At 44.7% G+C, this 13,356-nt stretch overlaps 1 protein-coding gene across 9 annotated transcripts in view; it reads left to right on the top strand.

Annotated features, from left to right (window-relative positions):
• UBR4 (ubiquitin protein ligase E3 component n-recognin 4) overlaps positions 1-13,356 on the top strand; it is a 134,771-nt gene that overhangs the window by 89,222 nt on the left and 32,193 nt on the right. For all 9 annotated transcript variants that reach the window (XM_056122722.1, XM_056122730.1, XM_056122724.1 and 6 more), the window contains 13 exons: positions 803-971; positions 1,482-1,626; positions 2,182-2,267; positions 3,598-3,685; positions 4,077-4,270; positions 5,759-5,998; positions 6,630-6,768; positions 7,468-7,593; positions 7,695-7,823; positions 8,690-9,033; positions 10,700-10,790; positions 11,130-11,214; positions 11,319-11,446. In XM_056122722.1, coding sequence (XP_055978697.1) covers positions 803-971; positions 1,482-1,626; positions 2,182-2,267; positions 3,598-3,685; positions 4,077-4,270; positions 5,759-5,998; positions 6,630-6,768; positions 7,468-7,593; positions 7,695-7,823; positions 8,690-9,033; positions 10,700-10,790; positions 11,130-11,214; positions 11,319-11,446 — 1,964 coding nt within the window. The remainder of the gene's footprint in view (positions 1-802; positions 972-1,481; positions 1,627-2,181; positions 2,268-3,597; positions 3,686-4,076; positions 4,271-5,758; positions 5,999-6,629; positions 6,769-7,467; positions 7,594-7,694; positions 7,824-8,689; positions 9,034-10,699; positions 10,791-11,129; positions 11,215-11,318; positions 11,447-13,356) is intronic.

Genomic DNA, 13,356 nt, shown 5'->3' with positions numbered 1-13,356 from the left:
TCACAGGTACAGATTGACCTGCTGGCGGCACTGTACCCCCTACTTTCAGTTTTTTTGTTGAAGGTGACACCTTCAGCAGGTTCGTGTTCCACTATCAGGGTTAGTGATCAAGAGATTACAAAGTGCACAGAAAATTCTTAATAGGCCAAGTTCTTTGTGAAATAGCACTGGCTCTGTAGAAATGTTGAATGAAATGATGCTTATAAATGTGCTTGTTGGTAAGGTAGTGTTCAGGGGCTACTTTCTGTGGTTTTCAGGGAATCATGTGGTGCCAGATATAAAACCTAGGCCCCCCCCCCCCCCGCTCCCCCACCCCCATATAAAACAAGAGTATCCTTTTTTTTCTCTCCCTGGCCTGTAAACTCTTAGCTGGTCGCTTTCCATCAGCCTCTCTTTACATCCTTTCTGCTTTCAGTGTTTCTCCTGGAACTTGGACACCCGAGATAGGGAGCATGAAGGTGATTCCCAGTCTTCTGGGAGTTCTTCAGATATATCTGTACAGGTTTTGTGGTTTAACAGACTTTGAACAGAATTCCTCCTCCTCTGTTACATTGTATATTCGGTGCCAGGTGTCTTCAGCACCATGTCCTGGGCTTTCTTGGGGCAATATTGTATGTTTCATTTGTGGCTGGTTTTTTGTTGTTATTGTTCCCCCAGGGAACAGTGGAAAATTTTCAAATTTAAAATCACTTTACTGAAACTTCTAGAGGTAGAATCCCTTTTCTCCTCATCTGACAACACTGCTGTACGACCTTTCTACTTCTTCCTACTCTCCCGCTTCAGTTCTCCTCTGATCTTCCAGGTGAGAGCTCTGGCAGCCAGGAGGATCAACTATGCACTGCTCTGGTGAACCAGCTGAACAAATTCGCAGATAAAGAAACTCTGGTCCAGTTTCTGCGTTGCTTCCTGTTAGAGTCCAATTCTTCCTCAGTGCGCTGGCAGGCCCACTGCCTGACTCTGCATATCTACAGGTAGGGTTCTGCTGGGTTTCAGCACTCAGTGTGAAACCACAGTAAATGATGCAGTTTTGTCTTGGTTTCATGTTCCATACTCCTGGTCTTAACATCAGTATTTATACCAGCCTGAATTTGCTCTTGATTATTACAGGTTTCTTTGACAAGTTACCTGCTTTTTTAGCTGTTAATCTGCTGTCAGAAACAAGAGATGATCTGTTTTCCACTAAGGAGGTGGAATATAGGAGTTTATAAATGTCCAGGCTTGCCACTCAAAGCTAATAGTTACCCTCTGTTATTGCATAATGTTGGATAAGGGGAGTTGGCCACTTCTGCAACAGCTAAAGTCTGACATCCATGTGTGTTCAGATCATCTGTCAAGAGAGCAACAAAACCATTCATTTAATCCAGAGTTGTGGGGGAAGAGACACATCTGCACAAACAATACCTGGGCCTTGTTGAAGAATTTATAAAAGGCCTTGGGGGTTTTCTACTGCCTGGTAATAAGCATTTTAAATTTATTTTTAGAAACTCCAGCAAATCTCAGCAGGAGCTGCTGCTAGATCTGATGTGGTCCATTTGGCCTGAACTCCCTGCCTATGGTCGTAAGGCTGCACAGTTTGTGGATCTACTAGGTTATTTCTCCTTGAAAACACCGCAGACGGAGAAGAAGGTAATGACTGATTCATGGTCAGGGAGGCTAACTTGCCATATATCACCTTTTTTCCTTGCGCTAAGAGAATTGTGGGCAATCCTGACAGTGAGTGCAGTATGAAATCTTTTCTCTGTGAAGCACTTCAAGTAATACTGCATAGATAGTGTGTTTTGGTAAATAAGCTTAATATGAAATTGGCAGGCTAGTTGAAGTGGATCAGCAGGGGAAAGGAAGTGCAGCTCATTGAAGTTGTTTGGGAAGGAAGGTGCTCCTCTGGCCTTGCTGGCATCCCTTGTTGATGCACTGAAGTGTTTCTGCATTTAGATAGCCATCTTATGGCTTCTCATATGAGTAAAACTTGTCTTCCTCTCCAAGTTCTTAAAAAGTGAGCTGTCACTAGAACTGCGGAAAGTTATGAAGGAGACAGTCCTTGAAATGATTAGGAATTAGGTTCAGTTTTACATGATCCCCAGTAGAGAAGTCTGATACTTTCAGGGCAGTAAAACAAGGTCTTTTCAGTAACACTTTTCTTTGGGATTTTAACTATGGCACTTTAATTGCTTTCTGTTTCAGTTGAAGGAGTATTCACAGAAGGCTGTAGAGATTCTCCGGACTCAAAATCATATTCTTACCAACCATCCCAACTCTAATATTTACAAGTGAGTTTTGTTCTCTTCCTCTCCACAAGCTTTATAACAATGTGTGTTGCTATTTCCACGTTGATACATTTTTATGAATTCATAAGCCCTGCCTAGATCTAGAGATTTGTGCATCTCATATATAAAAGGCACTTGGGGAAAAGATAGGGAAAAAAAGAAATAGAGAGAAGCTATTCAGTATGGAATTGCTGAGTTAGGATTTTGTAAGCCTAAGGAGGTCTCTAGTTTCAAGACTTAAGTGTAAGACAAGTAAAAACATGTTTACAGAAAATGGTTGCATTTTAAAAATATTTTGGATAAAGAACACTAATTAAACTGAGTTCATGATTTCCCTGGTTTAATGTTACTGTGTCCTTTTTACTCCCAGATTTTCTGAAGTCTAATTTGTTTACCACCAAAACTATTTTAAGTGTACAGGAAAGTTAATTGTAGTGGTTGGGAAGATAGTACAGAGTGGTAGGGTATTTGTCTTGCACAACCCAACCCGGATTTGATCCCTGGCATCCCATGTCATCCTCCAAGCACTGCCGGGAGTCATCCTGAGCACAGAGCCAGGAGTAACCCCTGAGCATCGCTGGGTGTGTCTCCAAAAAAAAAAAAGGGTCATTGAAACTCTTTGCATCGATTTTTTGTTTTGTTTTGGGGCTGTATCTAGCAGCTCTTGGGAGCTACTCCAGACTCAGGTCACTCCTAGCTATGGTTGGGGGACCGTGATGCAGGAGCTCAAATAGCAGAGTCACTTTTTTTTTCTTTTTGGGTCACACCCGGCAATGCACAGGGGTATTTCCTGGCTTTGCACTCAAGAATTACTCTGTCGCTGCTCGGAGGACCATATAGGATGCTGAAAATCCAACCCAGGTTGGTCAGCTACAAGGCAAACGCCCTACCCGCTGTGCTATCGCTCCAGCCCCACAGAGTCACTTTTTATTGTAATTTTATAAGATTCCAGTAGATAGCTCAAAAATGGAAAATTCCATGGTCAGTTAATTAAGATTTCTTTCCTACGACTTTAAAGTCTGTTGGGATTTCTCATATGTTCTTGAGTTCTCATGACCCCTTTGGGGGAATATTGAGCTGTGATTTTTATTCTTTCTTTTTCTGGGTGGAGGGTGTTGTGACACACTCAGCTGAGATCAGGACTTACTTCTAGTCCTCTATTCAGGGGTCACTCTTGGCAGTGCTGGAAGAACCATATGTGGTACTGGGGATCGACCTTACTGTTTTCCTCACCCTGACCCCAGGTCAAGTCATTTACATGGTTGCTTTGTGAAGCACAGTGCTTACTAAAATGAAAACTACCTTATGATTCTGAGACTGGTTTCTTTCATAGCACCTTGTCTGGCTTAGTGGAATTTGATGGCTACTACCTGGAAAGTGATCCCTGCCTGGTGTGTAATAATCCAGAAGTGCCATTTTGCGTAAGTGATATCTTTAAATATGAGCAACCCTGAGGGCTAGAGGGATGGTGGGTTTCTTATTTCCAGATATTGATACCGTATAGGTGTCTTGCTCCTGAAGGTCGGTCTGTGGTATGTGCTACCTATGTAGCCTGTTACCCTAAATATTTCTCTGTGAAGAGTTGGGCATTGAAGATTTTGTCTTTTGGGGAGCCATACTGGGGAATGCGCAAGGGCTCTTCCCTGTTAATTGCTCAGGGAGTCGCTCCTAGACCATGTGGTGTCTAGGATATAGCCCCAGCCTTTCACTCTCAAAGCATGTGCTCCAGCCCTTAGACCCATCTCCCAACCCCCTGAAAGGCAAGGTGAGTCATTAACTGAGCTAATGTTCTGTGTGTCCTCTTGTGTTTAGTACATCAAGCTGTCTTCCATCAAAGTGGACACTCGGTACACCACCACCCAGCAGGTCGTGAAGCTCATTGGCAGCCATACCATAAGCAAAGTGACGGTGAAAATCGGGGACCTGAAACGCACGAAGATGGTCCGGACTATCAACCTCTATTACAACAACCGAACTGTGCAGGCCATCGTGGAACTGAAAAACAAGTACGGACTTTTCAGACTTTGGGAGGGCAGCAGGCATATAAGACTTGATGCCAGTTGTGAGCTTTGATGAGTGGAATCAGGCAAAATAACAGTAATCTGGAGGCTTCCGTCATCACTGAGCAGTGAGAGTGAAACACCGGTCCCTGCTATGCATGTTGACAAGTATTCAGTTTTGTATCTAGGCTCTGTGGATGGTCTTCATCCTGCTAAGTAAGATGAAGCTAAAAGAGAGTGACCCTAGACGAGAATCTCATATCCATGTTAACTAGAACAGTTCTATTTTTATAGAAAAGCCTTCTATATTAGGAAGAACCTGTCAGTTGTGTCTTCAGTGAAGACAGCTCTTAACCCTGCTCACACAGAGCAGGAAGTATTTCTTTGGAAGCTAATCTTTCCATTTCTCTGTGGTATCTTCCCTGAATATTAGTTGATCTTCCTGGCTCGTGTATCCCAGTATTTGTATTGGGTTATGTGTCTGTATTGGATTATTGGCTAAGGAAGACACTGGCATGATTTTCGAGTTGATTTTTTTACAGAGATCTTTTTAAGTCTCAGGCTTTATTGTTGGGTAAGGAATATATGTAGACACTACTCGAATATTAAGACTTGCAGTGCTGTTCTTCTTACAGCATTGGAAATATTCCTGCTCTCGTTCCAAGAGGCAGAAGAAAGAGTATCACATAAACAAGTGGCCATGTTTAAGATCTCAGTCTAGAGGAAGTCTTTTCCTTTTGAAAAGCAATCAACATTGGCGTGCTCTGTTACTGCATTTTGAAGGATGTGGGCTTGATTTTCTGTTGTAAAGTGTCAACACATCTTTTTGGGAGAGCAGTTTGACTTGAGTAAGACTGGGTTCGTATATGAATGCTGCTACTGCTAGCTGGAGAACTTGGTTCTTCTGTTCCGTTAACTATAAACAAGAGATCTGTTTATTTTTAGGTAGTTATTTTAAGGACTAAATGAGTATGTATAAAGTGCTTTGTATATAGTCACTAACTATGTTAGTGTAATTACTTTGAAATTATTACGTTCCTCTGTCTGATTCTTGGCACTTGGTCCAGACCCTGATAGGAGCCTTTGCCTTCCTAAAGCAACCTGAGATTTATTCTTTCAAGAAAGATGTTGTGATGGGGACTTAACACTAGTGACCTTCTTTTTTATTCTTCTGGGACTTCAGTCTGGCATACTTTTGGGTTAATGTGATACATACTTCTGTTGCTTTCCTAGAATTTTAAAAGTTATGTATAATAACTTAAAGCACCTATATGTTCTTTATACTTATAGAGAAAGGGCAGTGGAAATTTTTCTTACAATTAGGTTGCTATTGTTTTCCAGATTTCTTTTTTTTTTTCCCCCTTTTTAGAGTAACTACTTCATTGCCTTAATAAAGTGTAGAGGATAGTCTTTATCCTCTCAGATCAGCCTCTCTGAGGGTGAAGTGGGAGGCCCTCAAGCCTAACGCCCATCTACCTGACACATTTCTTCTAGGCCGGCTCGCTGGCACAAAGCTAAGAAAGTTCAATTGACCCCTGGGCAGACAGAGGTGAAGATTGACCTGCCCTTGCCCATCGTGGCCTCCAATCTGATGATCGAGTTTGCAGACTTCTATGAAAACTATCAGGCCTCTACAGAGACCCTGCAGTGCCCCCGCTGTAGTGCCTCGGTCCCTGCTAACCCAGGGGTCTGTGGGAACTGTGGAGAGAATGTCTACCAGTGTCACAAGTGCAGGTAAAATGCTTGTCATCCACACTGGGGCCATGTCTGCTTCTTGCATTTTTCTCTTTAAGAGTCTCAGGGAGGGGCTGGAACAATAGCACAGCGGGTAGGGCGTTTGCCTTGCACACAGCCGACATGGGTTCGATTTCCCAGCATCCCTTATGGTCCCCCAAGCACCGCCAGGAGTAATTCCTGAGTGCAGAACCAGGAGTAGCCCCTGAGCATCGCTGGGTGTGACCCCCACAAAAAAAATAAGAGTCTCAGGGAAATTTTAGAATTAGATTAAACATAGAGAATTATAAGTATGTAGAGTGTATGAAGAGAGGGGGTCAGGGACAGTCAGACCGGGGCAGTGGGAGAGTGAAGGAGATAGGGTGGGGGTGGATGTAAACATTGCATGCTCATCCTGTGGTGGGCAGGGGTTGTAGTATCTCTTAAGTTTAATTTCGGGTTTTCCTTTCTTATTAGCTGGTTGCTGAAGCAATCCTGATCTCTTTGTTACTGTCCCTCCAGTCAGGCTGGCAGTAGGTTTCAGAGTATAAATGCGACATAATCCGTTTCCTCAAGGTTCACCCCCAACCCTCCACACCTCTGGTGCCATTTCAGCTCCCTAACCCCTTCATCTATCACTTTGGTTCTTCAGATCCATCAACTACGATGAGAAGGATCCCTTCCTCTGCAATGCCTGTGGCTTCTGTAAATATGCTCGCTTTGACTTCATGCTTTATGCCAAACCTTGCTGTGCTGTGGATCCCATTGAGAATGAAGAAGATCGGAAGAAGGTAAGGGCAAATCCAGACTAGGCATGTAGCAGCGGCCTTGATCTGAGCTATGGGCAGAGCTGAAGTGCAGTGTTTCTCCTCACGGGTCACCTTATCCAACTAAGCACGATATTAGAGCCCTGCTTTAGGGTAGGTGCAAACTAGAATAAGGTACATTGGAACATGTAGGTGACTGAGAAATTTGAAGAAGTATTAGTAATGAACTAGTGGTGTCTCGAAGCAGATAATTTTAGGTTTGGAAAAAATTGATGACTTGCCCTGCGTTTGTCCCTCAGCCTACTCCAGATGGATGCTGTTGTCCTTCCTCTAATAGTTTGTCCGGAGGCAACGTCCCCATCTGTATGATGTGGTGGGGCAGTGATAGAGGATAGTTGAAAGAAAGGACTTGTGGAGAACAGTTAGCTCTGGAGTCGGGAGGGCAAAAATTCCGTTCACTTGTGCTTTATAGTATTCTGTCACCTGGCATAAATTCCTTCTCTCAACAGATACAGTGATATGCATATTGTGTTCGTGGTATGTGTTTCATATCACTGTGACCAGTGTAGCACTTCAGAGGGTTGTTACGAGGATCAGGGTTCCCCTGAAACTCGGTGTGTGATCTCTAGAAAATGTTTCAGTGAGTGCGTAGTGGGTTATATTACCTGGGGAAGTTACCATGCTCAAAGGCCCTCAGGCATGTTCCTGCCTTTTCCTCCCTAGGCTGTTTCCAACATCAATACACTTCTGGACAAAGCTGATCGAGTGTATCATCAGCTTATGGGACATCGGCCACAGTTGGAGAACCTGCTGTGCAAAGTCAATGAGGCAGCTCCTGAAAAGCCCCAGGTAATCTGAGGCTGGGAAAGGGCACGGGGATCAGAACCAGGAGATTGTCCCTTCGAGGACATCACAAGGGTGGAAGGCTGACAGCTATGCTTGGGTTGCAGGATGACTCGGGAACAGCTGGAGGCATCAGCTCCACCTCAGCCAGTGTGAACCGGTATATCCTGCAGCTGGCTCAGGAGTATTGCGGAGACTGCAAGAACTCTTTCGACGAACTCTCCAAAATCATCCAGGTAGAGAAATGGAGGGACTTTAGCATCTCTGTCCAGTACGGTTGATACTGTTTTCAAAACAGGCCTGCTCTTCTCATCCAGCAGTTGCTTAGCCCAAGTGGCACAGCAGAACTGGCGTGACTGCCTGACACAGCTTTCCTGCGGTTGCTGACGCCTGATAGGGAGCTGAGTTCATTTCAGATAGCTGAGAATAATGGCCAGAAGCAGCCCATATTTTAGTAGACGACTTACTGGTTTTCCAAAAATTGAGTGCCCAGGGGCCAGGGTGATGGTACAGTGGGTAGGGCATTTGCCTTGCATGCGACTGAACTGGGTTCTACACCCCGCTTCCCATGTGGTTCCCCAAGCACTGCCAGGAATAATTCCTGAGTGCAGAGCCAGGAGGAACCCCTGAGCATCAGGGGTTATAACCCAGAAAGAAAAAAAAAAACAACAAAAAATTGGCTTCTCTCATCTTCTAATAATCATGTAAGCAGGCTAGGGTATGCCAGCTCCAGGAAGTCAGGGTGGACTCTGCAGGCATAGAGAGATAACCATGGCATGGCACGCTGGCCACAGACCAGGAAAGCAGCCAGTTTCCCTGCACTGTCTTTGCTACATGTCCCTCTGTTGCAAATTTCATTCTATACCAGACAGCAGCAATGGAAGTTAAGGACGATGCCCTGCTATGGAGCATGAATTCTTGCTGCCATTTATGGGCCATACCCTCTAAACTTCAGTTTTCTCCACTTTAAAATGGGATTACAGTAGTATAGTGGTAGAACAGGGAGGGTTAAGTTACATAACACAAGTAACAATGTTCTTTCAAACCAGGGTTGATTCCTCAGACAGTATTAATATCTGTCTTTGCCTCTTGCTGTTTCTAGAAAGTGTTTGCTTCGCGCAAAGAGTTGTTGGAATACGATCTGCAGCAGAGGGAGGCGGCCACCAAGTCATCCCGGACGGCCGTGCAGCCCACCTTCACTGCCAGCCAGTACCGCGCCTTGTCTGTTCTGGGCTGCGGCCACACATCCTCCACCAAGTGCTACGGCTGCGCCTCAGCAGTCACGGAACACTGCATCACCTTACTCCGGGCCCTGGCCACCAACCCGGCGCTGAGGCACATCCTCGTTTCCCAGGGCCTCATCCGGGAGCTTTTTGATTACAATCTTCGTCGAGGCTCTGCAGCCATGAGGGAGGAGGTCCGCCAACTCATGTGCCTCCTAACTCGGTCAGAGCCTGAGCCATCATCACATGGCTAGTCATTTCTTTTTGGGCTTTGGGTCACACCCAGCTGTGCTCAGGGTCTACTCCTCCTGGCTTTGCTTCCAGGGATCACTCTCTCTGGTATGGGTACTGGGACTCGAACCTGGGCCTCCTGCATGCAAAGCATGCATTCAGCCCATTGAGCTCTGTCTCCAGCTCCAGGGCTAGTCATACTAGGCTGGTGGCAGTGGTGATTCTGGAGGCACTAGAGGGTACAGAGAGTTGTGGTTCTCACCACTCTCACCACCAGACAGGGTAGCAGGCTCAAAGGAAAGGTAAAAGGGGAATCATATAGCCAGGGTACAGGTGAGTGAACTTGAGGAGCGAACATATTCCTTTGTAAATAGCATGTTTGTACAGTAGTGCTCCTTCGTTCATAGTGTTGATCTTACCGGTTTCAGGTACCCACGGTCAACTATGGTCTGGAAATATATGCAGTAATGTATTTTGGGGGATAGAGAAGAGCCACGTGTTATAATTGTTTATACACCTACAGTTATAATTGTTTTATTATTCTTTATTATTAGAGACACAGTGTCAATTTATAAATAAGCTACAGTACAGGTATCTGTATAAGGGGAAAATACAGTATAGAGTTTGTACCAACCACAGTATCAGGTGTCCCCTGAAATGGTTGTGGGGGACTTGGAAGATAGCTCCCACAGGCAGGAGAACACTGTTAAACTGACTTGTTTTAGTGAGATTTCCTCAGTGAGAGAAGGCAGTGATTGGGCCCTTGTATTTTTAGTGGTCAGTAGCTATTTCTCTCAGTATTATTTATATGCTAATTTAGTGTGTTGATTGAGCCTCACTGGATGCAGACACTGTGCTGGACTCTGAGGATTGGTGGTAAATGAAGCTAAGTCCCGGCCCTCACATGGCCCACATCCTAGATTGGGAGAAGCAGCACGAGTTCAACATTATCATTACAGATAGGATGTTAGGAAATTAGACTGGAGGACAGTAGAGCTGGGCTGTGGCTCTCATTGTGGAGGGGCTGCCATGTATTGGAATGTGTTCAGTTCAGAGACGACCCTGCAGAGGCAGGGTACTGCAGAGATCCTTGGGAACATGCAAGGTAGCAGGTGAAAGGGGAGCAGTGGGGTGAGTTGGTAGTGTTGGGGGAGCAGTGTGGAGCCTTTGTGTAGCTGGTGTGAAGGACGGAGGGGAAGGAGCGAGCAAGTCAGTGTTTACTAAACACAAGCTCCCACGGGAGGACATTAAGGTCTTATTTGGAATGTTTGTGGAAGCACTAAGTGTGAGACAGGGCATGTCTTTTGACCTCATGCAGACATAATCACAGCACAGTATAGATGAAAGTGTGGATGCCTGTTGGAAGTGAAGTGGAGGCAGATAGAAGGTGATGAGGAAAGAGCATTCACCAGAACTGAGATTGGGCATCTAATTTCTCGAGTCTGCTAAACTAGACAGTGCTTGCAGGAAGGGTGACTGTGGAAGGCTACTTTTCTGTTTCTTTTTATCGACAAACCAAGGCTTTATGACACTAAAGCTGAAGTCTTGCCCTGAGAGGACCAGGAAATACTAGGCATTGATTTCCTTTTTCTGGGCTCTTTGAAGTGAAGGGAAAGACAACTAGAGGTAACAGGCCTTCATGTCTTAACTTTCCCCAGAGACAACCCAGAAGCCACTCAGCAGATGAACGACCTGATTATTGGCAAAGTCTCCACAGCCCTGAAGGGCCACTGGGCCAATCCAGATCTGGTGAGCCGACAGCTTCCTCTCTGGCTTCTCCCTCCTGTCTCTTCACCCCCTCAGCTTCCTCCTCTCACTTCAGTTGTAAGACAGCTGAGGGGGGAAGGGGCACACTGGCAGAGCTCACATCCCAGAACAATCTTCCTAGGTCAGAACCCACTTCAGGGGGAAGAGGGAAATGTATGGTGGACTGAATGGAGGGACGGCAGGGGTCTCCATCTCTCCTTTCTCTTCCTGATAGTGCCCCCCATGGCCAGACATTTTCGTTCCTAATCCCTGTATCACAGCCCCAGTTCTGGATTCATTCTTTGGACTTCTTGACTCATCTCTCTTCTTTCGGCCTTGTAGGCAAGTAGCCTTCAGTACGAAATGCTGTTGCTGACAGATTCTATCTCGAAGGAGGACAGCTGCTGGGAGCTCCGTTTACGCTGTGGTGAGTTTGGAGAATATCTCGTTAGGTGACTTTGAGGGGGACAGGAGACGTCAGGGTGGGAAATATTTCGTGATTGCGATTCTGCCTTTCCTTTCCAACCCCAGCTCTCAGCCTTTTCCTCATGGCTGTGAACATCAAGACTCCTGTGGTTGTTGAGAACATCACCCTCATGTGCCTGCGGATCTTGCAGAAGCTCATTAAACCTCCTGCTCCTACCAGCAAAAAGAACAAGGTACTGGGCTCAGCAGCGAGCCCGCAAGGCAAGGCAGAGGGGCAGCCCTTCTTCTCTGGCCAGCTCTGCGCTCTGCCTCTGCAGCAGCTCTTTCCCTTATGCCTCAGCAGGGGGCACCAGAGCTTCCTTTACTTGGGTTCAATAGAGATGGTTCGCGAGTTTTTAGGCTTTTCAGAGCAAGGTCTAGAGTAGAACAGATGCAGGAATAGGAAATCCTGCCACATAGTGGTTAATCTTGTACGACTTCCCTTTTAAACTATAATCAGGTCATGATACGCAGCTCCCAGAGAACATAGTATTCTTTTTTTCTGTACTGCTCCTTTGCACAGGACACTTCACGGGGGTGAAATTTAGACTCAAGGCAGACTTCTTGCTTTTAAATTCCACGCTTCTGTTTATTAACATTGTGAGCTTGGGTAAATTATGGATACCCATCAGTTTCCCTATCTTAAAATGAGAATTTAGTCTCTACCTTGAAGAGTTGTGAAGAATAAATGATTTGGGAGCCAGAGAGATATATATAAACAGCAAATAGGGCGTTTACCTTGCACACAGCTGACCCCGGTCTGAGCCCCAGCATCCCCTATAGTTCTCCAAGCACAGCAAGTACCCTAACCCTATGCTGTCACTCCAGCTCCAAGTCTTTTTTGTTTTATTTAGTTTTGCATTAGAGAACCATATGGTGCCAGGAATCAACCTGGGTCAGGCACATATGAGGCATGCTCTCTAACTTCTGTAAAATTTCCCTTGTATGGTAGTTTTAAGTACAGACCAGCCCTAGTTACTTTTTTTATATAGAATCCCATTTATACTGGAAAGAATGATTGACAAATAGTTGTTTTTCAGTTTGAGATTAGGTAATAATTTCTAAGAAGAAGAACAAAGCAAGCCTCTTAAAGGGGAATTGGATACAATTTAATGAACCAGTATAATCCAATGACTAATTTATGACCCAGTATTATGGTTTAAAAAATATATAAATTTTAATGTTCTCAGCATATAAATTTTATTGATTGGTTTCAGATTCTAATTAATACTTAAAAGGAAAATTCACAGTTATTTAAGTTGTTAAACAATATTTTCTTCTGGGGCCAGAGTGATAGTCCAGCAGGTAGGGCACTTACCTTGTATGTGGTGGACCTGGGTTTGTTTCCCAGCACCCCATCCTGAGCACTGCCAGGAGTGATTCCTGAGCGCAGAGCCAGCAGTAACCCCTGAGCATTGCTAGATGTGGCCCAAAAACTTAAAAAAAAAAAATTCTTTGGTGGTATATCTGTATATTAGATTTTTTTCCTATTTTTTTTTAATTTTTAAATTTTTGTAATGGTGGTGGGATTGGTGTTTGAATATTAAATGTAATGAGATATTTTGAATTACTTTATGAAATTTAAAAAGTATAGAAAATAAAAATATAATTACTTGGGAATAAAAAAATATTTTCATAAGGTTGTTCACATTAATTGATTGTATTCAGTATTTCAACACCAATCTCACCACCATTACACCTTCCTACCACCATTATTTTAAATTTTCCCTCCACCATTCAAGCCTGCCTGCCACAGGCAGATACTAGATAATTTATTTTCTGGTGCTTATTATGGATATCATGAGAGGTTGCACAGCAGCAAAAGTGGTCGTGCAGTCCTAGAATTCTAAAATTGTAAATGATTGGGGTCTGGAGACATCTCTGTAGTTGAGATTTATTTGTGAGTCTCTGGATCAAGGCTGTTAATGTGTGCTGAGATGGCACCTCCTGAGATGGTGCCTGGAGGCAGTTTGTGGGTGTGACAGCCAGGACCAGCTCGTCCCTGCTGCCACCATGTGGCCTGGAGTCTTCAGTGCCTCCTCCCCCGTACCTGGGTTTTTCTTCTGGAAGTTTGTGGCCACTGGGGTTTCTGTGACCACTGGAA

Source organism: Sorex fumeus, unplaced genomic scaffold (genome assembly GCF_029834395.1).
Source record: "Sorex fumeus unplaced genomic scaffold, SorFum_2.1 ptg000047l, whole genome shotgun sequence".
Taxonomy (NCBI): domain Eukaryota; kingdom Metazoa; phylum Chordata; class Mammalia; order Eulipotyphla; family Soricidae; genus Sorex; species Sorex fumeus.
This window is presented reverse-complemented; position numbering and strand designations above follow the sequence as displayed.